Source organism: Ictalurus punctatus, chromosome 20 (assembly GCF_001660625.3).
Source record: "Ictalurus punctatus breed USDA103 chromosome 20, Coco_2.0, whole genome shotgun sequence".
In the NCBI taxonomy this organism is placed as follows: domain Eukaryota; kingdom Metazoa; phylum Chordata; class Actinopteri; order Siluriformes; family Ictaluridae; genus Ictalurus; species Ictalurus punctatus.
The window spans coordinates 24,311,498-24,332,660 of record NC_030435.2 but is presented as its reverse complement, the minus strand read 5'-3'; the positions used below and the strand labels follow the sequence as shown (position 1 = coordinate 24,332,660).

General features: G+C 41.2%; 2 protein-coding genes across 3 annotated transcripts; both read left to right on the top strand.

The window, feature by feature from the left end:
* Nucleotides 1–390: 390 nt before the first annotated feature.
* On the top strand, nt 391–11,446 carry gk5 (glycerol kinase 5). Its single transcript, XM_017495178.3, has 16 exons — nt 391–1,249; nt 1,631–1,724; nt 3,054–3,129; nt 3,420–3,513; nt 4,012–4,143; nt 4,451–4,526; nt 4,730–4,791; nt 5,013–5,086; nt 5,302–5,362; nt 5,809–5,935; nt 6,045–6,149; nt 6,458–6,552; nt 6,855–6,958; nt 7,598–7,657; nt 7,767–7,900; nt 8,117–11,446. Exons 1-16 carry the CDS (start codon nt 1,121–1,123, stop codon nt 8,293–8,295), a joined length of 1,602 nt encoding a protein of 533 aa, XP_017350667.1. The 5' UTR covers nt 391–1,120; the 3' UTR covers nt 8,296–11,446.
* Nucleotides 11,447–12,025: 579 nt separating this feature from the next.
* On the top strand, nt 12,026–20,891 carry ppp1r7 (protein phosphatase 1, regulatory (inhibitor) subunit 7). 2 transcript variants are annotated; one of them, NM_001201057.1, is given in 10 exon segments: nt 12,026–12,090; nt 13,962–14,057; nt 14,276–14,331; nt 15,003–15,068; nt 15,163–15,293; nt 15,490–15,652; nt 16,244–16,360; nt 16,470–16,574; nt 16,916–17,002; nt 17,696–18,094. In NM_001201057.1, coding segments are annotated over 10 exon segments (1,038 nt in total). In that variant the 5' UTR covers nt 12,026–12,050; the 3' UTR covers nt 17,873–18,094.
* Nucleotides 20,892–21,163: the final 272 nt, after the last annotated feature.

Below are 21,163 nucleotides of genomic sequence, written 5' to 3'. Positions count from 1 at the left end.
CCATGCGCTTCACTTTTTGTCCAGTTTGGCGCCTAATAGAGCGCCGCCCCTTTGAGAGAGCGAGTGAACCGGAGCACCGCCCCTTTGAGAGAGCGAGTGAAATGGAGCGCCGCCCCTTTGAGAGAGCGAGTGAAATGGAGCGCCGCCCCTTTGAGAGAGCGAGTGAACCGGAGCACCGCCCCTTTGAGAGAGCGAGTGAAATGGAGCGCCGCCCCTTTGTGAGAGCGAGTGAAATGGAGCGCCGCCCCTTTGAGAGAGCGAGTGAAATGGAGCGCTGGCCCTTTAAGAGCTCTACCCCCCTCCGCCATCAGCTGATGCGTGACGTCAGTATTGTACTCATTTCACTTTCATAATTGTTTCTTTCTTTCTTTTTTTTTTTTTTAGTAAGCAGGAAGTTGGAGATCATATAACGCGTTCTGTGAGGTAAAAGTGGACGAACAAGAGGATTATTCCGCTGAATTCAGCCATTTTATGACCAAGTCTAGTCTAGGGAGTTGCAGCTTGGCGACAGGGAAGTTGACAGGACGCGGGCGCGGGCGTTGTTTGTGTGCGGTCTGTGGTATAACTGGCTAACTAGCTTGTTGCTAATTTACTTCCTTGTTTTAACTGTTTCTTTATTCGGGTGTTTCCTCAAGTGTTACTGGTTTATACAAGCGCTATTACACATTACGACACACACGAGACAATTCAGGAACAGAAACTATGAGAGTGCCTGAGAATTGCGAAATATCTCGACAAAAAATGTTTTCCTCTAACTTGTAGTGGTGTGTAAATTTGTATTTTGTTTAATATTTAATCAATTTATTTGGTCTACGACTCGAAAATCATTGGAAATTTAAGAATGAAACTTGTCTGCGGGTGACGTCACACGAGGCGCTTGTCCGGTTCGTGGCCAATCAGCTACTCACGACAGTTACTCGCGTGCGCTCAGTCCTCAGCCAATCAGCTTCCGGGGACTCTTCGTCCGCGTGCCCGAAGTTGCCTCTGTGGAGCACAGGTCCTGAAGAGCGAAGTACAGGAGATAAGAGAAGGAAAAGAGCAAATATTTACGGTTATTTCGAGGCAATGCTGGTCATCTTCGGTTCCCCGTTCTTGTAAGAGCGCTCTGTGTGTGTGTGTTATGGGAACGCTGAGGAACGGCTGGACGAAGAGAGAGAGCTTCATTCTCTCCGTGGACGTGGGAACGACCTCTGTGAGGTGCCATGTTTATGATAAACACGCCAACATCCGGGGATCCTGCACCCGAAAGGTAACCAAACACACCAGAGTCTCTTCACCTGCGCCTTAACACTCTTCCTACAGTCCTCCTGCTTTATCTCACACACCCTGAGTGTGGTGTCGTTAGGAATAGTGCTTCTTTTAGATTCATAATTAACTAATGAATTTCTGCACTAACACGCCTGATTTAAAACAACAACCTAATCAGCTCATTAACAAACTCTTCATCAGAAGGAACTGGGTGTGTCCTGTGAGAGGTGTTTCCCTAGCCACGCCCCTTTCATTCCACCACCAGCTACTTGGTCTCAGCTTAAACAGGACAAACTTCCCTTTTACTTGTACTGTTTGTATGACGTGTGTGTGTGTGTGTGTGTGTGTGTGTGTGTGTGTGTGTGTGTTTGTTTTGTCCCAGGTACCTCTGCTGTACCCGGAGCGAGGCTGGGTGGAGATGGACCCGGAGGATCTGTGGCAGAGCTTCATCAGTGTGGTGAAGGGAGCAGTGCACGGTCAGAGCTCCACCCTAACACACACCCTAACACACACACACCCTGCTGTTTAAGATGTGTCAGATTCCTTCTGTAAAACATTATTGTGGAAATTTCCAGCTCTGTCGAACATGAGTCCAGCTGTTCATATTATTTGTTCCTTTTATTTTGGACAGATATGAAGCACGACAAGCTTTTGAGGTGTGTGTGTGTTGGTGTGTGTTAGTGTTAGTTAGTGAGAGGAATGTTGAATGCAAAACTTGATAAACTTGTTAAAATGCTCCATGGCCGTGTGAAAGGGGATCGGTGATGCCGTCGCGTTTCGAAACGCTTCTGTTTGTAGTAAAGAGGAAGAGGACGATCAAAAATCAGGAGCATGTTTTCTTCCATATTTCGCTGGTGACATCACCCTCGAAACACTGAAATGATATATAAACTCATCAAAAAAAAAAAAAAAAAAGAAATGTCCTCTCACATTCAACTGCTTTTATTTCCAGCAAATTTCTTAACGTGTAAATATTTGCATTAACGTAAAAAGATTCAACATCTGAGATTTAAACTGAAGAGGTTTCACAGACGCTTGAGGAACAGAAATGGAAGAATGAGTCCCTGAATAAAGTGGAGGTGGATATCAGAAGGAACAGTCAGTATCTGCTGTTCTCCAGCTACTTTAAGTACTACAGAGCATCTCATCCTCATGCACTGCACCAGATTGGTCAGTTCTTGCTGTGAGATGTTCCTCCACTCTTCCAAGTTCTCCATCTCATCTGGAGGACACACGCTTACATGTAATGTTCCACTGCGAGGACGATCAGCTGTCCTTCCTGTCTCCCTGTAGCACTGTCTCAGGCGTCTTACATTACAGACATTACAGTTTATTTGCTCTGAACACATCCGCAGTCCTCATGTCTCCCTGCAGCAGGTCTATGACATGTTCACGCAGGAGAGCAGAAACCCTAGGCATCTTTCTCGTGGTGTTTTTCAGAGTCAGCAGAAAGGTCTCTTTAGTGTCCGAACTTATTGTAACTGTGACTGTAATCACCTTCCACCTGTAAACTGTTTGTGTCTTAAGGACTGTTCCACAGGTGCATGCGCAATAACTGTTTATAGTTCATTTAACAAACATGAAAAACATCGTTTAAACCCTTTACTATAAAAATTATTCAGATTTTACAAAATTATCTTTAAAATACTGTCTCCTGAAAAAGGGACGCTTCTTTTTTTACTGAGTTTATTTCCATCCAAAAATCTAAACACTTGCACAGTTATTTGTGTAGTATTTTATTTATAAATGGGAATGAATTAAATATTGTGTGTGTGTGTGTGTGTGTGTGTGTGTGTGTGTTACAGACTCAGGTTTACAGATGAGTCAGATGGAGGCGTTAGGTATCTCAACTCAGAGAGCCACCTTCACCACCTGGCACAGGTACGTGTGTTTGAGTCGTGTGTGTTTGTGAGAGTAGCGTGTGTTTGAGTCGTGTGTGTTTGTGAGAGTAGCGTGTGTTTGAGTCGTGTGTGTTAGTGAGAGTAGCGTGTGTTTGAGTCGTGTGTGTTTGTGAGAGTAGTGTGTGTTTGAGTCGTGTGTGTTAGTGAGAGTAGTGTGTGTTTGAGTCGTGTGTGTTTGTGAGAGTAGTGTGTGTTTGTGTGAGAGTTGTGTGTGTTTGTTCTTGCGTCAGTGAGTTTTACGGTGTTTTTCTGGTGATTGTGGTGTTTCAGGAAGACGGGGAAACCGTTTCATAACCTGATTGGATGGCAGGACCTGCGAACGGCCGAGATGGCCAAGTCCTGGAACAACTCGTACACCATGAAGGTGAGATCACACACCTGTGCCTGAGAGGGTTAAACCTTTCCGATAGTTTAATAATCCAGCTCCGACTGATGCGGGACTGATCGGAGCGTAACCCTTGGACCGGTTCTCGTGCTGCACCGTTAATGATCAAACACTCCTGAGCGGTCAGACTTCATAAGCACACTGTCAGATCTTCCTCTGTAATTAAAATAAGATTGTTCCTCAGGATAGATTCATACTGAGGTAATTAACTGTCTGCGTGACGTAAACTCAAGAACTACTTTTAGAAATCTCCATGTACTCCAAATGCTCCATGCTAAGATCTGCATGCTGGTAAAAAAACACTAGCTCTACTCAGTGTACTCATGTTTACATTGTTACTATAGCAACCTGCCTGGATCTGTGAGACAGCGTGACTGCAGTTTGAAGAAGTAAATTGCATTTGTACTTTCTGACAAAGTCTAATTATGCAGAAATCAGTGCTAACTCTGTGTGTGTGTGTGTGTGTGTGTGTAACAGGCAGTGCACGGTGTGATGAAGATGCTGCACTTCCTCAGCAGATGGAAGCGTTTCCTGGCGGCGAGTCTGGTGGTCTTCATGCCGCAGCATGTCTCCATGCGTCTGGCCTGGGCTTTACAGCATATTCCTCAGGTTTAATATTATTATTATTATTATTATTATTATTATTATTTACACTGACCTGAGATCAGCTGTCACTGCCACTAACCTTATCCATGACCATTTAATTCTCATGTAGTGTAACCCATTCGTTTCTCTTTCTCTGTCTGTCGCTCGCTCACTCGCTCACTCTCACTCGTGCTAACTCTCTCTCTCGCGCTCGCTCGCTCGCTCACTTTCTCTGTCTCTTGCTCACCCTCTCTCCTGCTCTCTCTCTCACTCTCTCACTCACTCACTCTCCCTCATACTCACACTCTCTCTCTCTCTCTCTCTCTCACAGCTGAAGCAGGCGGTTGATGAAGGAACTTGTTGTTTTGGGACCATCGACACATGGCTGCTTTATAAACTCACTAAAGGTAAAAACACCAAAATGAGAGTGCTGCCCACCCTGAGGCCTTGTTCCCCAACCCACCCCCCACCCTTGGGGTCTTTTGCCGCCTCCAACCTGAGCCCCTCTGGTGCCCCCCCACATATATGATTAATCATTGTTTGTGATTCTGTTTTTATTACTGTGAAATTGTAGGTTGAAGTCTTCGTATGTTTTGTTTGATCTCTGCAGGTTTGGTCCACGCTACAGATTATTCCAATGCCAGCTCAACTGCCATCTTTGATTCCTATCAGGTATTTTACAGCTCTGAAATGTATAAGCTACTCTTCAGTTCAGAACAACACATTTAAGATGAATAAAACGCATTCAGTTGGTTTCAGGCAGTCAGGATCTGTGACTACATCCACAAACCACATGACCATAACTACTGTGCACATTTATCATGTTTTCTCTGTGTGTGTGTGTGTGTGTGTGTGTGTGTGTGTGTGTGTGTGTGTGTGTGTGTGTGTTTTAGATGTGTTGGAGCGGGTTTTTGTGTTCTCTCCTCTCTCTACCTCTCTCCATTCTCCCCACGGTGCACAACACGAGGTACAAAATGTTTAAAAGATGTTTTGTGGATTATTTTTTATTTGACGAATTACTTGATTAAACTTTAACTCTCTCTCTCTCTCTTTCTCCTCTCTCTCTCTCTCTCTCTCTCTCCCTCTTCTCTCTCTCTCTCTCTCTCTCTCTCTCTCTCTCTCTCCCTCTTCTCTCTCTCTCTCTCTCTCTCTCTCTCTCTCTCTCTCTCTCTCTCTCTCCAGTCACCATTTTGGTTCCTCTGATCCCAACATCTTTGGGGTTTCTATTCCAATCATGTCACTTGTGAGTAGTTATTTTCTATATTATTTATTTTATTTATTGTCTATGCTGTATTTACTTTAACGTTTTCTTCAATTTGTAACTTTACAGTCTTATGCTCAAATGCTTTATTTACATCAGTCTGTAAAAAAAAAAAAAAAAAAAAACTATTAATTTATTCAATAAAAAAAAAGATTTAGTTTTAGGGTTATTTGTTCATAATAGCATAAACCTGTGTTTTGGTCAGTATGTGTTTTTGCGTATTTATTTGTATCGTTTTTAATGTTTCCATTTAATTTCTTAATGTGTATTAGTATGTCGTAGCGTGTAATAATGTTTAATGTGTTAATTCCTAATAGTGTCTAATAGTATGTGTAATAATGTTTGTGTATAATAGTATGTAGTAGTACATATTAATGTTTAATAACGTATAATAGTGTGGAATAACGAGGTTAATCTGGTGACTGTAGATGGCGGATCAGCAGGCGGCCATGTTTGGCGAGTGCTGCTTTGATACTGGTGATGTAAAGATTACCATGGGAACAGGAACATTTATGGACATCAACACAGGGAACAAACCACACACGTCTGTAGCAGGTAAACACACACACGCACACTCAACAAGGTTGACTCTTACAGCTTTTAACAACCTTAGAGCAATCTAGAATATACTGTAATGTGTGTGTGTGTGTGTGTGTGTGTGTAGGCCTGTATCCCCTGGTGGGCTGGAAGATGGGCTCTGACGTTGTGTATCTTGCTGAAGGAAACGCTGCAGATACAGGAACCGCCATCAGATGGGCTCAGGAGATCGGTGAGCAAACACACAGCATCTAAACACACACACATCATTCAGGTGTGTGTGTTCTACAACACGGCATGACTGCGCAGGGGGCTGTTACTAAACCCAGACAAATAAAATCCTCTGATCTGCTTTAAGACACTCAAATTGTGCCGTAGGTTCTTACACTGTCTCACTTATAGAGTCACTTATATTCTTGTGTATCAATTATAAACAAATATCGAAACGTATGTGACCTCCTACACTTTAGCAGACTAGTAGATATCATTAATATGTCGCAATTGTGTGTGTGTGTGTGTGTGTGTGTGTGTGTGTTGCAGAGCTGTTTACAGATGTAAATGAAACCTCAGCCATGGCCAGCAGTGTGAGCGACTCGGACGGAGTGTGTTTCGTTCCTTCCTTCAGCGGCCTGCAGGTGTGTAACGCTGCTCCTCCTGTGTGTGTTTGCTCAGATTGCGTGATTTATATATCATGTGTTAAATACTTTTTATTTTCTTTCCTGCTTACGATTGATTTCAGGCTTTTTATTGTAAGTCTCTGTGATATTCTTCATTTGATATTTTATTATTATTGTTATTATAATTATTATTATTATTATTTACACAATACGTAGATATTGAATTGTTTACAGATTTTCTCTTTGATGCTTTATCACAGTATGTTGATTATTAAATTGAGGTGTGTGTGTGTGTGTGTGTGTGTGTTTGTGTTCCGCAGGTGCCGTTAAATGACCCTAAAGCGTGTGCAGCGTTCATGGGTCTGAAACCTTCCACCACTAAGAGTCACCTGGTGCGTGCCATTTTAGAGTCCATCGCGTTCAGGTGAGATCCCCGTGTGTGTGTGTGTGTGTGTGTGTGTGTGTGTGTGTCCTCACTTCTGCACTACAAATGTTCTTGGTTCATTCATTCATCTTTTTGTTTGGTTTCTCATCTGTCTGTCTTTGTGTCTCATCTGACCTTCTTTCTTTCGTCTCTCTCTGTCCATCTTTATATCCGTCTGTCTAGCTATTCTGTCCATTCATCTATCTACTCTACCTGCCTACCAGTCTGTGTACCTGTCTCTTTCTTTTTGTCTAATTGACTTTGTCTGTCTTTTAATATTCCTCTGTTTAGCTGTGTGGCTCTATATCTGTCTGTCTGTCTTTGTCTTTCTAATAGCTGTCTGTCCGTCTTTCTGTCTACCCGTCTACCTGTCTCATTGACTACATGTTTGTGAAAATGTCTGTCTGTATGTATGTCTGTCTAATTGTGTATCTGTTGTCTGCCTGTCTCTTTCAATTTGTCTGTCTTATTGGCTACATGTGTGTCTGTCTGTCTACCCGTCTGTCTCTTTCAGTCAGTTCAGACTCTGTGTGTGCATGTGAGAGAGAGGGAGAGATTCAGCAGGACTGAATTTGAGACTGTATTCATTAATAATACATTTATTACACATAAATAATGCCTGTGTGTGTTATACTTCAGGAATAAGCAGCTGTTTGATGTGATGCTTCGGGAAATCCGAATCCCCATCACTAAAATCAGGTACTGAGTGGACGCTGACGCGCGCCCCAACCGCGTTTATTACATCACTCTGAGGATTCCTCACGTTACTGTAATAAGTGTGTAATAACACACAGCGGCGTGTTCACAGGGCAGACGGCGGAGTGTGTGTGAACGACTTCATCATGCAGTTAAGCGCAGACCTGCTGGGGCGTAAAATCTCACGGCCCACGCATTTTGACATGTCGTGTCTCGGGGCGGCGTTCGTGGCCGGGTTAGGAGTCGGTGAGGGGAAAAAACACTAACACGTATCATCTAATGAAAATATACAATGTAGTGATTGTGTGTGTGTCTGTATGTGTGTGTGTGTGTGTGTGTGTGTGTGTGTGTATATATATATATATATATATATATATATATATATATAAATTTAATGAATATTTTATATTTGCTCTGAAACTTGGATATTAAATTTTTTTTTCTTTTGTGGTGTTTCTGCAGGTTACTGGAAGAGTAAAGAGGAGCTGAAGAAACTGCAGATGACGGAGCGTCTCTTCCTTCCTCAGAACGTTAAAGGAGACACAGGAGGAGGAGGAGGAGGTGGTGTGTATAAACTAGTCCTGCAGAGCTGGGAGCAGGCCCTACAGCGCTCCATGCACTGGTACAGCCACACGTCATAATACACACACACACACACACACACACACACACACACACAGTGCCAGACGGTTCAGTTCGCTTGTGTTGTTTACAACCTGCCATGAAGAAGAAGAAGAAGAAGAAGAAGATGATGGTGATGAAGAGCCATGTTTTACTCTGACGTGCCTTAAATGTAACACACCTCTGACCTGTTGGACTTTATTTCATTTTGTATATTCACAGAGCGTCAGTCAGCAGTGTTTTACTTCTAATTTCATTCCCAATAAAGGCTAAAAACAGGACAAAAATTGTTGATAAAAACAGATTTAATGAAAAACAGAGTAGGTTTAAAAGATGAGAAATACACCGTGGTTCGATGATTAAAATCGATTAAAAGTTCTCTCTTATCTTATCATCTTATTCATACCGCCGAAACAATGATTAAAATTTAAAGATGTCGATGAACCGTCTAGATTTAAAAGTGGTTTTTGGTATTTCTGTCAAAATTGTACTTATTAGCAAGAAAATGAATCAGACCTGTTGTTTAAATCTCAAAAAACGAGATAACACTGGCACGGGGCTTCATTTATCGATCTTTTGGTGAAGTGGGTGTAAATGTGTGCGTAAGGCGAACTGATGGATTTATAAAAGTTGCAGAAACATGGATTTTATTTGTATTTAGCCGTAAAGTGCTGAGTGCGTTCCTGACACGGCTCATTTGCATGTAGCGACGCCCACAAAACTCCATAAAAGGTAAAGTGCGCAGAGAGCTGGGAGCACGGAATGAGCGATCAGGGTGAAGACTAAAAAACAGAAGTGGAGGTTATTTTGACTCACTTCTATGCCAATAACAATATTTATAATATATACTTAATAATAATTATAAATGAGCACTAAATCCTCCATCAGCTCAGGTGTTAGTTTTAACGTGTGAATATGTCTAATCTAATCTGATTTAAAATCGTATCGTGCCTTATCGCGCTGTTTCAACACTAACTTCTCGTAATTTACTCCTTTATTTATTCAGACTTCAGTCCCGGTTTGTGAAGAAAACAGTTTTTTTTTTTTCCCCCCTGTATAAAATGATCTCTATTTTTAAACAAAGAAATATATCAATTTGAAATAAACACTTTTTTTTTATAGTCAAAAACATTCACATCATCAGGAATGAATATTTCTGAGCCTTTTAAACGCTGCCGTTTTAAATGTAGGAATGTAGTGATGAAATAAGCCCCGCCCACTCGTGTCGAAAGGTCAATCTCTAGTCAGAAAAGCTCAGAATAAGACGTAATACAGTTTAAGGTCATGGTGTGGGAGTTCAGAATCTGGCTTAAATGTGAATATGAACTGTTTAATAATAATAATAATAATAATAATAATAAATACATAAACAATACTGTTACAGTGTAAGGAGTAATTTCTGATCATCAGTGTTTACATTAATGATGATGATATTTATAGACGGAGGGGATTTTGTGCTGCTGATTTTTCTTTTAATTAAAATAAACTAGAAAAACCGTTCCCATCCTATACCCAAAATCTATCAGGAAATAAAATCTTAACACACACGTCTGTTCGTTTAAATTGGATAAGATTCTGTTTTGCGTAATCAGACATGATGAAGGTCTCTGAGATGCTGGGGAAAAAAAAAAAAAGTTTTAACGTTTATGAAAAAAGGCGACGTAAACGAGTCCTGGTGCGTTCAAAAGATACTTTATTATAAATTGTGTTTATTTTACATATGAGCTGAACGAACAAAACACCAAATGCAGTGTTGAAGTACGGTCAGAGGTGTGATAGTGATGTGTGTGTGTGTGTGTGTGTGTGTGTGTGAGAGCTCGTTTTTTAAAGAACGTAATGATTCTAATGTGAAGAAATGTGTTAATTAATCATCACTCTGTAAACGTTACACTCTTAGAAAATGTAGAACCTTGAAGTGTTCTTCGCTCGGCTGTTCCTTAAGGTTCTACGCAGAACCCAACACTACACGTTCCCTGCTCGAGCTGGGCGATGTGATACAGATATCAAAAACCCTTTGTGAAGAAGCTGTCCAGCGTACGGTGGTGCTGCAATAATAATTTTTAAAAAAACTACTTTTATTTATTTAAAAATGTATAAATTATATTCAACACTGAAAAAGAGAACCATTTAAAAAAAATCTGTACACATTTAATTTTTTTGTAGTTATTTTTTTTAATTAATGAAAAAACGATATCCACGATATCCACAATATCTGAGAAAAGCACACTGTTGGTGATAATTTATCGTGATATGTATATTATATTCACGGTATCTCCCGGCCCGGTTCCCCAACAGAACCCGTTCACAGTGCAGTCCTTTTATTTTGGAGGCTAAGAACTCTTTTATGTGTGAGAGTGAACAGCTGAGTGTTAAACTCCGGACAGGTTCTAGATATTAAGAAGAAAATAACGAGCAATGATTTGGAGTTAATACACACAAACGGTTCTTCGTGGGATCTGTAAGGGGTTCTCTGGATAATTAAAGGTTCTTAGCTGCCCAAAAAAACTTCACGATTGTGTGTGTGTGTGTGTGTGTGAAAATTAATTAAATAATTATTTCTCATTATTTTCTTTTTAATACCTAGAACCTGGTTCCCTCTTTAACGTGTTCTTTAAGGGTTCCTTGGAGAATTGAGTTCTTAACTTGCAAAAAAAAAAGAGGTTTTGAGAGTAAAATACTGTTGTGGTTGCGTTCTAGATAAAAATCGGTAAGGTAAAGCTGAACACTTTTGACTTCTGCATTTTTAAGAAGGTAGAATGTTGAATTTTATTCGATTTTTAGTGGACTTATAGTGAAATTCGTAGCAGAACGGAGTGAAAGATAAAAGCTGGTCGTTGACTAAATGACCCTGTCGACGGTGATGGTGAATTAAAGACCACTTTATTCTGGAAATGTTCTGTTTCTGACCTTTCTGTAACCTTCACACTGCCGTAATGTGATGATTGTCTTAATCAAACTTAAAATCATCTTTATTTTCTCTCTGTTTGACGTCCTGGTGCAGTTTGAGCAGACTTTCTCACTGAACACTAGTAATATAAGTGTTAAATAATCCTCGCTGTGTTTTATGAGCTAATATTACTGATCTGTAACGGTGTATTGTTTCAGGTTTGTGTTGATTTGATTTGGAAGCAGAATGAACAAAATTAATGAATAAAATGCTGAATAAATTGCTGTCGTGTGTCGATTTTATGAACATGCATCAGATGCGACACCTAAAAGCTTTAATTATTTTAATTTTTTTTACTCATAATAGAATTTCCTTTTGAAAATGTACCTTTAATCTAATAGATTTTAAATTAAATACATGCTAATTTTCATATTACAAATGGATTTCACTCAGAATTATTCATTTCTTTTCTTACTTTCACATAAGTCAGTTATTAAGAAAACACTATGAGCATAACACGTTTTATAAGCGATAGAATTATAAAAGGAAACAAAGGAAAAAAAAATTTTTTAAACAATTTTGCTTTTTAAAAAAAAAAAAAAAATTATTTAAAGAAATATCTATGCATGGACCACACAGACATACTTTATATTTATTTATTTTTTAGGAAATAATCCTCCCTGTAATATGAGTCGGTATTGAGATTGAGTATAAAAATGTAATAGTTATTTAAATTATTTACTTTTTCTTTTTATTTAACACAGTGTAATATAAAGTTTCTCAGAGAATGAGCTACCGTTAGGCAATGACGCCTTTTTACAGCGGAGATCTGACTGGTCGCTGGAGCTGTCAATCATTGAGCCGTGGGTGGGTCGCGAGGGGGAAAAAATGGCTACCCTATCTGTTAGCGAGCCTCAGGAGATGGAAGGTGAGTTAAAAGCCGTTATTAGCCGCTAGCGCCGATGTTCCGCTGTTAATTCGTCAGACAACTAAAGCGATATGTTTATTCACGTTGCTTTTATCTGCAAATTCGGGCGATATTTTTTTTTTTCATTTTCCCCTCAGCGTGCAAATCCTCTCTCACCATTCATCCGGCTAACTAGCATGCTAGCATCGTGTGATTGTTTACCTCTGAAAGACTGGCAACATTAGCTTAGCTTAATTTGGTTTAGCGTAGTAGCTGAAATCCCGTTTCGTTCACCCTTCATCCGCTCGTTTCCTGACAAATCCCGCCTCCTTACATCAGGATTGGTTAGATGGATCAGATTCCTCGGCTGCGGTTGGCTGGCGTTTTATAATAGTCTAAGCAATGGCGCTGATTGGATAGTGAACCTGTTAAAGTACGAACTAGTGACCAATCCCAGCGCAGGAGGTGGGATGGGTAGGAATACAGGTAGGGAAAAGAAACAACCCAGACAGGAATTATAGTAGCTTTAGCCGTTACGTTATTGATTAATTAGCGTTAACGTATTTATGCTTTTTACAAATAATGAACTTATTAATGTTTATTTTGAAATAAATGAATAAAAAAATGAAACGGTATGGCGCGTCGATTTCAGTCATGTACCCAACCCTGGATGTCAAACTAGCTAGCATGCTAACCTACCTAACATACAGTATGGCAGGGAACTCTGCTCCTTTATTCCACTTCTTTACACAGTTTAGCTTTATAAAGCGTTAGAGATTGAGCCGATGATCTGCTCTGGAAAAATTATCAAATGTGAAGGACAGAAGTGAGAAGTGCTGAGCAAGCTTAATTGACCTGTTCAGGTAAACCAGAACACCAGTTTCCCTGCTCTACACACACACACACACACACACACTAAACCCTGGTCATGAGCTGATGTGTTAGAATTGCTTTTTAAAGTCCATCATTTTAAAACATCATAAAATGCAGTTAATGTTGAATATGTGTCGTTCGCGAACAGGTGACGCTTGTCATATACTGACTCGAATATGAGATCCATTTTTTGTAGGTAATGCTGTTTAATTAAATTAAAATGTTTTCATGGGAACGTGAAAGAATATCAGTCATAGTAATGCCAATAAGAACATTCACAGGTCAGAATATGGTTAATTTATCCATCCTATAGCGCTTATCCTTCCTTCAGGGTCATGGGGAGCCTGAAGTCTATCCCAGGGACCATCAGGCACAAGGCGGGGTACACCCTGGACAGGGTGCCAATCCATCACAGGGCACAATCACATTCACATTCACTTTGGACATGCATGTCTTTGGACTGGGGGAGGAAACCGGAGAACCCGGAGGAGAGCATGCAAACTCCACACACACAGGGCCACGGTGGGAATCGAACCCCCGACCCTGGAGTGTTAACGTACGAACCCTGGAGGTGTGAGGCAGACGTGCTAACCACTACGCCACCGTGCGCCCATGCAAAAAAAAAACAGACAATGAGTTGTTTGGGAGTTGATTCTTATTGGCGAAATGAGCCGATTGACCCGAGTCGGTATTCCCATCACTCATATACAGTAGAGTCCTGGTATGCTGAGTAGTTCAGGGGGTGTGTTCTGAGTTTCCATGGCAACGTTAGGAGGTTAGTTTAGTGTAAGATGTAGCTGTTGGTAACCCTTTATAGATCAATGTAAGTATATTTTATTTTAGAGATATAATCCATTAAAATTGAAGCCCAGTGTAACGTCTAAACTCCTCCTTATTAGTTACCAAGAGCTCTAAACTCCACAGGAAAACCACAGCACTGGCAACCCTGTACTGCTGGGTGCTCTGTTGCTTAAACGTTCCTTTACGTCGTCAGTAAAGCGAGGTCTTGTGATGTTCAGTTGACAGGAGGGGCGAGTCGGAGGAGTCCGGCGATGACGAGACCAAGAGGAGGAGTGTCAATGGAGAAGTCGAAGACCTGCAGCGAGCTTCCACAGGTGACACGAGGAGTTTAACTTATTCTCTCTGCCCTTACACACACACTTGAGTATGGTGCTTGTATTTCACCTGCATGCAGTGGATTTACGTTCATCTGACCTTATGTTTGTGATTCTGCGATTCTGTCTATTATATATGGTGATTTTCAGCATTAGCACACTTAACCCTTTTTTTAAGTTTATTTAACCTTTCTGCCCCCCCCCCCCCCCCCCCCCAGCTCCAGAGGAGTTGCCAGTCGATATGGACACCATCACCCTCGACCCTAATGAGGAGGTGAGCAGATAAAAACATGACCTTTTGATGTTTAGTGTTCTCACAGCAGCTAAAGTTTCTCCGAACATCGCCCCGAATCACTACTCTGGACATTTGTAGTCGTTCCTGACGGTCACCATGGTTTCCTTGTAGCTAACGCGGCACTAACATTGACAAGCGAACGTAAAATAGTGCAATCCGAAGGTGTTTAGTCTCTTACATACACACAGCGAAGCCCTATTCGGACGGGATTAAATGCGCATGCAGGAGTTACTCCGGGATTTTATTTCCGCCCGGATCGAACCTATTCCGATCTGAACAGGGGAGGACGTTTATTCCATGTCACCGAACGTTTTCCTTTAACACACTCGCGTTATTTGATGAGCCGACGGTCCGATTCTGGCTCGTTTCGTTAGAAAAGGTCGGAGTTCATATGCCTCGTTCGCGAACGAGTCGCCTCTTTGAGCCGATTCTTTTTGTAGACGAAAGACGTTCAGTTACCGTTATTGTGTCGTTTATGAAAACCGTTTCCATGGAAACGGCGGCCGTAGTCAAGGAAGAACAGTTACAGGTCGCGAGCTTTAGGAGGAAAGAGCCGTGTCAGAACCAAAAGAGTCGCTGAAAAGAGGAGTGGCCGGAAGTCACCCCCCGAAAGAAGTGACTCTCTATAAAATGATTCTTTATCCTCTCAGGACGTGGATCTGGTCCACTGTCGGATCGGGAAGATCGAAGGACTCGAGGTCTTGCAGAAAGCTAAGGTAAAGTCAATGTCTGAAACAGACACACCCCGACCGTGCGGGGTTTATAAGCGGTTGTAAATCCTAATCGGTTTGTGTTTGTGTTTGCCGTCAGACGCTTTCTCTCAGACAAAACCTGATTAAAAACATAGAGAACCTGGAGAGCCTGGTCTCGCTGAGGGAACTGGACCTGTACGACAACCAGATCCGCAAACTGGAGAACCTGCAGGCTTTAACCGAGCTCGAGTGAGTCTTACATATACATATGTTTCTATAATATATAACACACACACACACACACACACGCACGGTCACCCACACAAGCAGTGTGTGTATAATGGAATCCAGGCTTGTTTAGTCACTATATAACAGCTGTATAATGTAGTGTGTTATTCCCGGAGCGACATCCTGATGTTTTGGGCTCTGTGTTAATCCGCGACAGGCAGCTAGACGTATCGTTCAACTTGCTGAGGAAGATCGAAGGTTTGGAGCGTCTGACGAAGCTGAAGAAGCTCTTCCTGCTGCACAACAAGATCACGAACATCAGCAACCTCGAACACCTCACCGGCCTTCAAATGCTGGAGCTCGGGTCCAATCGCATCAGGGTGAGCGATGAAACTCACCCTGACTTTACCTGTTTAATTATTCAAACCGGTCTTCAAACCACCGTCAGGAATGTCTCACAATTCTGGCCACCCGGTCACAGCGAGATGATGTCATCAGTCTGCGCCTCTTTCTCCTCGCACACACACACATAGCATCGCGTCGAGTTCATAAAGAAACTGAAATCAGTCGCAGCTTGACGCTGTCATCATCGTGTTCCTTCTCGCGTGCGGCTTTGCACTAAAAATAAAGCCAGATTGCTTTACTGCTTTATCTATCGCAGATTGGTGATGTCATCAGTGTGCGCCTCCTTCTCGTCCTCCTCCTCCTCCTCTCCTTGTGTAGCTTTGCACTTCAGTTCATAAAAATAAAGCCAGATTGTTAATTCGGAGAAATATCAATGCTTCTACTCATTTTAAACGAGTCACGAAAGGGGTGTAAGTTTTTTAGGTTTTTATCATTTTAACTGAAAATCACAGGAGGACGAGGAGGAGGAGGCGCACACTGATGACATCATCTTACAGGGTTAAAAGTGTCGTCGATTTGACAAAATCGGTTTCCCCTCCTCAATTTCCCGTGTTCCTTGGTTCTAGATCATTGAGAACCTGGACACGCTCACGTCTCTGGACAGTTTGTTCCTCGGTACGAATAAGATCGCTCAGCTGCAGAACCTGGACGGGCTCCACAACCTGACGGTCCTCAGCATCCAGGTACGTCCTAACGCCGGCGCTCACGATAACCCGCCTCCCCGTGCACGTCTGCCACGTTCCTACATCTGACTTCTCCTTCTCTTCTTCCTCCTCTTCGTCCTGCACGCAGAGCAACCGCATCACCAAACTAGAGGGACTGCAGAACCTGGGGAACCTGAAGGAGCTCTACCTGAGTCACAACGGCATCGAGGTTATCGAAGGCCTCGAGAACAACGTAGGTCCAAAACCGTGTTCCAGTGTAAACGTCGCCATGTTATCAGCGTTATTCCGTTATTATTTACTCAGTAATCTATAAGTCTTACCCTAAAGGAACTTTATTTATTAACAACAACGATGAACAAAAGAAACCGTGCTTTCTGTGTGGAGATGTAAACGACGTTTACGCAGTGTTTAGATCCTTGTTTTTATTTGATGTAATATTTTCTATCTGTAATCATCTCTTTTATATGGGAAATCCTGTGTAGTTCCTCGACTCGGATGTAATCCGTGCCACATTTATTTGTTGACGAGATCGACTCTGAGATGTTTTAATGTTCAATTTTTGCGCTTTCCCAGAAAAAACTGACGACTCTGGACATCGCAGCGAACAGGATAAAGAAGATCGAAAACATCAGTCACCTCACAGATCTGCAGGAGTTTTGGGTTAGTGTCATGTTTCAGGCTGATAAAGATCCTGGTTTGGTTCCTGAAGTTTCCAGGATAAAGAGCTTGTTTGTTTGAAAGATTCTGGGGCTTTGGTCCCCAGGATTAAGTTAGAAGCTTAGATTCGCTTTGTATTTCCTCATCTGTAAAAGTTGTTTTCGATAAAAGCGAAATGTAAATGTTCTAGATGGAGGTTCCTGGTTCCTGGGCTCTGGTTCTTTGACTAATAGCCCAGGAACTAGAGCCTGGAAAACTCAGCCACAGGGATAAGCGAGGGTGGAGATGATGCAGGACGATCCGGAACGCCGACATTTCCCTCAGATGTGTTGATGAATCAGTAAGGAAAAGCTCAGAACGGCTCAAATTACGGCGCGATTCCGCTTGGCGCTAAGCGCTAACTAAAATCCCGATGGTTATCGCCATGCTGAGAAACGTTACATCGCAACTCGTGAAACCGCGAGCCATCTGTCGTAAAACATTATGAAGTAAAAAAAAAACAGTATACATCAGCCAATCAGAAATGTTCTGTCACATTTTGCAGTGAGGAGGTTCCTCAGACCATGGTTCTTAAGGATGAGGTTCTCTTACTGAAATTCCTGGGGTCGTAGTTCGTAGTTCGTATGTGTACTGACACATGACACTTCATGACTGTTCTCTGAGTTCCGTGTGTGTGTGTGTGTGTGTGTTTTTCAGATGAATGATAATCAGATAGAGAATTGGAGCGATCTGGACGAGCTGAAGAACGCTAAAGGTTTAGAGACGGTGTACTTGGAACGCAACCCGCTGCAGAAGGACCCTCAGTATAGACGCAAGATCATGCTGGCATTGCCCAGTGTCCGGCAGATCGATGCCACCTTCATCCGCTTCTGACCTCCACACACACACACACACACACACACACACACACACACACACTTCGCCTCTGCTTTTCCTAACCATTAGCCAGATCTCAAACACACACCATGCTCATATGCAAACACCCTTTACTAAAACACACACACACACACACACACACACACACTTGAGCTGTTCCTCCTCCCTCCACTTCCAAAGCTTCATCCATTTTTGGTCAAATAAAACACACTCTATTAGAACATGTGCAGGAGTACCCTTTATACACAACACACACACACACACACACACACACACACGTCCCTATGCTACTGTTTGGTTTGAGACATTAGAAGGACAGGAAGTTGATGGTGACCAGTGTTGAGTCTCGTCATACAATATGTTTTATTTTAATATTGGATCAGAAAAATAATCCAGAAAGTATTATTATTATTATATCAAGATTTTCTTGGCATCTCAGGCTGGAAAAAGTTTGATATTATTACCATAACGATTCAGCTGAGGAACCAGGGATTCTTGGGGGCGGAGCTTGCTGATTTGTCAACCACATATTTTAGTTAAAAAAAAATTAAAAAGCGTCATTTTAATGCAAATTAGTAATGAATCATTAATGCTTTCGCAATAAAACAATCGGCTCTCGTACGTTCCTCGGACCAATCCCGTACATCCTCTGTGGCTCAGCTCCAGAAGCTCCGCTCACATGGACCTGTGATTGGTGATCGGTCCTGACTGGTAGCATTTATTAAACGAAACATACGAGACTCTGTAGCAAGCGTCTGGCTTTAAAAGCGTTTGGTCAGCAAAGCTAAAATAAATAACCGCCGTTTTATTTCCTCCTGGGATTTATGACCAATTTAAATATTTTGAACAAAAAAAAACCGGAGAAAGGCCACGCCCACAAGAGACAAACAGTTAAGACTTAGCTGGATTTGCAGTGCACTTTTTTGGTCTTGTCTTTAACACAGAACAGGAATTTGTGTCAGGAACCATGTCGTACCTCTAAAGGTTCCTGAACCTCGCACTCCTTCGTTCACATATCGGTCTGCTGTGTGATTAGCAGCGTTTAAAGTAAACAATTTTATCTGTCATGAATTTGGTGGGAAAATGTAATAAAATAGTAATAATAATGAACTGCCTTTCTGGGCTTCTATAGAACACAGTACGATTATTTTCAGTATCTTTTCCGGATGTTCTCTGACCAAATTTTACAATTTAAACGTATAAAATGTACGACGCCGTGTGCATGTGAAACACGAGAGTGTTTTTGTGTTTTATCGTGCGTTTGATCCCGCGTTAAACACTACAGCTGCAGAATTGCATAATGCCGCTTTAATATATAAATATATAAATACGACCACAGCCGTCGCACTGGAATGAATTTGGCTAAGTTCATTCATCTCTGCTATTTATTTATGAAGTCTAAAAGCTTTGACATCTTAGGGAGTTTTTCCTCGCCACCGTCGCCACTCAGTGTCTTGCTCAGTTGGGATAAATTCGCACCTTTAATATCTGTACACCGTGTTGATATTTCTGTAAAGCTGCTTTGAGACAATGTCTATTGTAAAAAGCGCTATACAAATACAACTGAATTGAATTGAATTGATTTATTCAGTTTCATTCGGTAAAACTTCTATAAAGCCGTGTTTTCCTGCGCCAAGTGACGTTTTAACGACGTGGTTTTAAAGCTACAATCAGTGATGTGAAAGCTATAAACTGGATTACGGCAGATATTTTGTGATGTCACAAAGTTTTTTCACTTGCACCACAACTCCTGATCCTTTAAACCAACAGGCCATGGTTTTATATATATATATATATATATATATATATATATATATATATAATGGCGTTAGCATTAGCGTTTTAGTCCACCAACATCTCACTTGACCACCATTATGTGATCGTTGCCATGGTTACATCTCTCGCGCTGTTCTAGTCACCTCTAATTAAACCATTTTCACGTCATACACAATACTAACGATTTGTTTAATAGTTTATTGCAAGAGAGAAGCCGTCGCCGCTATACCTGCTTGTTGTCATGGTTACATTCCAGCATGGTTGCTCGGTAATAGCTAACAAGGCTGATTAGAGATTTAGCTAGCGCAGCTTTAAAACAGACAAAGGAAAGACAGAGCTACGGTGGAAATGATACAGAACGATCCGGAACGTCAACATTTACCTCAGGTGTGTTAATATATTAGTAGGAAAATGCTCAGTACGACTACAGTTACGACGTGATTACGTTTAGCATTAACCGCTAACTCAACCCCCATGGATTTCTCCACACTGAGGTACGACATTACGTCGTTAAACTGGGAGTGGTCTGAAGACGTCAGCTGTCTGTCTTGACATATTATGAACGCTTTTGAACAAAAAATGTACATAACTAATGAAGATTCAAGTCAGCCAATCAGAAACGAGTATATTCTGTTGCTCAACATATCATGATGTTTAGCATCGCTAATACTCTTAAATAATATTATCAAAAAATATCATTTAATTGAAAGAAGGAAGAGACATTTCGTGATACCTACAAAGCTCCCAGAAAATTTATCGCGAAATCGATATCATATCCCCACTTTATCCATTATTATTATTATTATTATTATTATTATTATTATTATTATAGGTATATTTGCCATTTCACTTTAGGCTTTAGGGTAGATATACTGTTTATCGGTAATTAAATAAATAAAAATCAGTGCATAAAAATGAAATAAGCATTTAGTCAGTTAAAGTGTAGATTAGATTTAAAAAAAAAAAAAAAAAAAAAAAAACTCCACTGATTGTAGCTTTAAAAACGTAGCGTCCAATACAGCGGGTTTCAGAGTAAACTATCTCAGACATTATAAAGTTCTAAAGAAAATCCGTCAAAATTAGAAAACATCAGATATAAATACTAATTGTTTCATTGTGCTGTTTTCCCCCCTCTTTATTTTATTATTATTATTATTATTTTATTGTTTCACAACTGCTTGGTTGACTGTTTTGAGATGAATGTAATATAAATGACAATAAACTTAATTTGAAAAATGTTTGTACAGGCTCTGGTCATTTTTACTGTACATGCTAGAAATATAAATAAAGCAAAAACAGTTACAGTCTAAAGATTTAAATAAATTTAGTGGTTAGTGGTTATCACGTTTTCGTCACACCTCCAGGGTTTGGGGTTTGATTCCCGCCGCTGCCCTGTGTGCGCAGAGTTTGCATGTTCTCCCCAAGCTTCGGGGGTTTCAAACGGGTTCTCCGGTTTCCTCCCCCACTCCAAAGACAGGCTGATTAGCATTTCCAAAGTGTCCGTAGTGTATG

Bases quoted from the DNA above. Each gene is read 5' to 3' on its own strand.
- ppp1r7 (XM_017494956.3), top strand. From the start codon at position 14,299: ATGGACACCATCACCCTCGACCCTAATGAGGAG. The intron at 15,069-15,162 runs GTAAAGTCAATG...GTTTGCCGTCAG, and splicing joins AGGTCTTGCAGAAAGCTAAG to ACGCTTTCTCTCAGACAAAA. The intron at 16,361-16,469 runs GTACGTCCTAAC...TCCTGCACGCAG, and splicing joins TGACGGTCCTCAGCATCCAG to AGCAACCGCATCACCAAACT.
- gk5 (XM_017495178.3), top strand. From the start codon at position 1,121: ATGGGAACGCTGAGGAACGGCTGGACGAAGAGAGAGAGCTTCATTCTC. The intron at 1,250-1,630 runs GTAACCAAACAC...GTTTTGTCCCAG, and splicing joins GGGGATCCTGCACCCGAAAG to GTACCTCTGCTGTACCCGGA. The intron at 6,553-6,854 runs GTGTGTAACGCT...TGTGTTCCGCAG, and splicing joins CTTCCTTCAGCGGCCTGCAG to GTGCCGTTAAATGACCCTAA.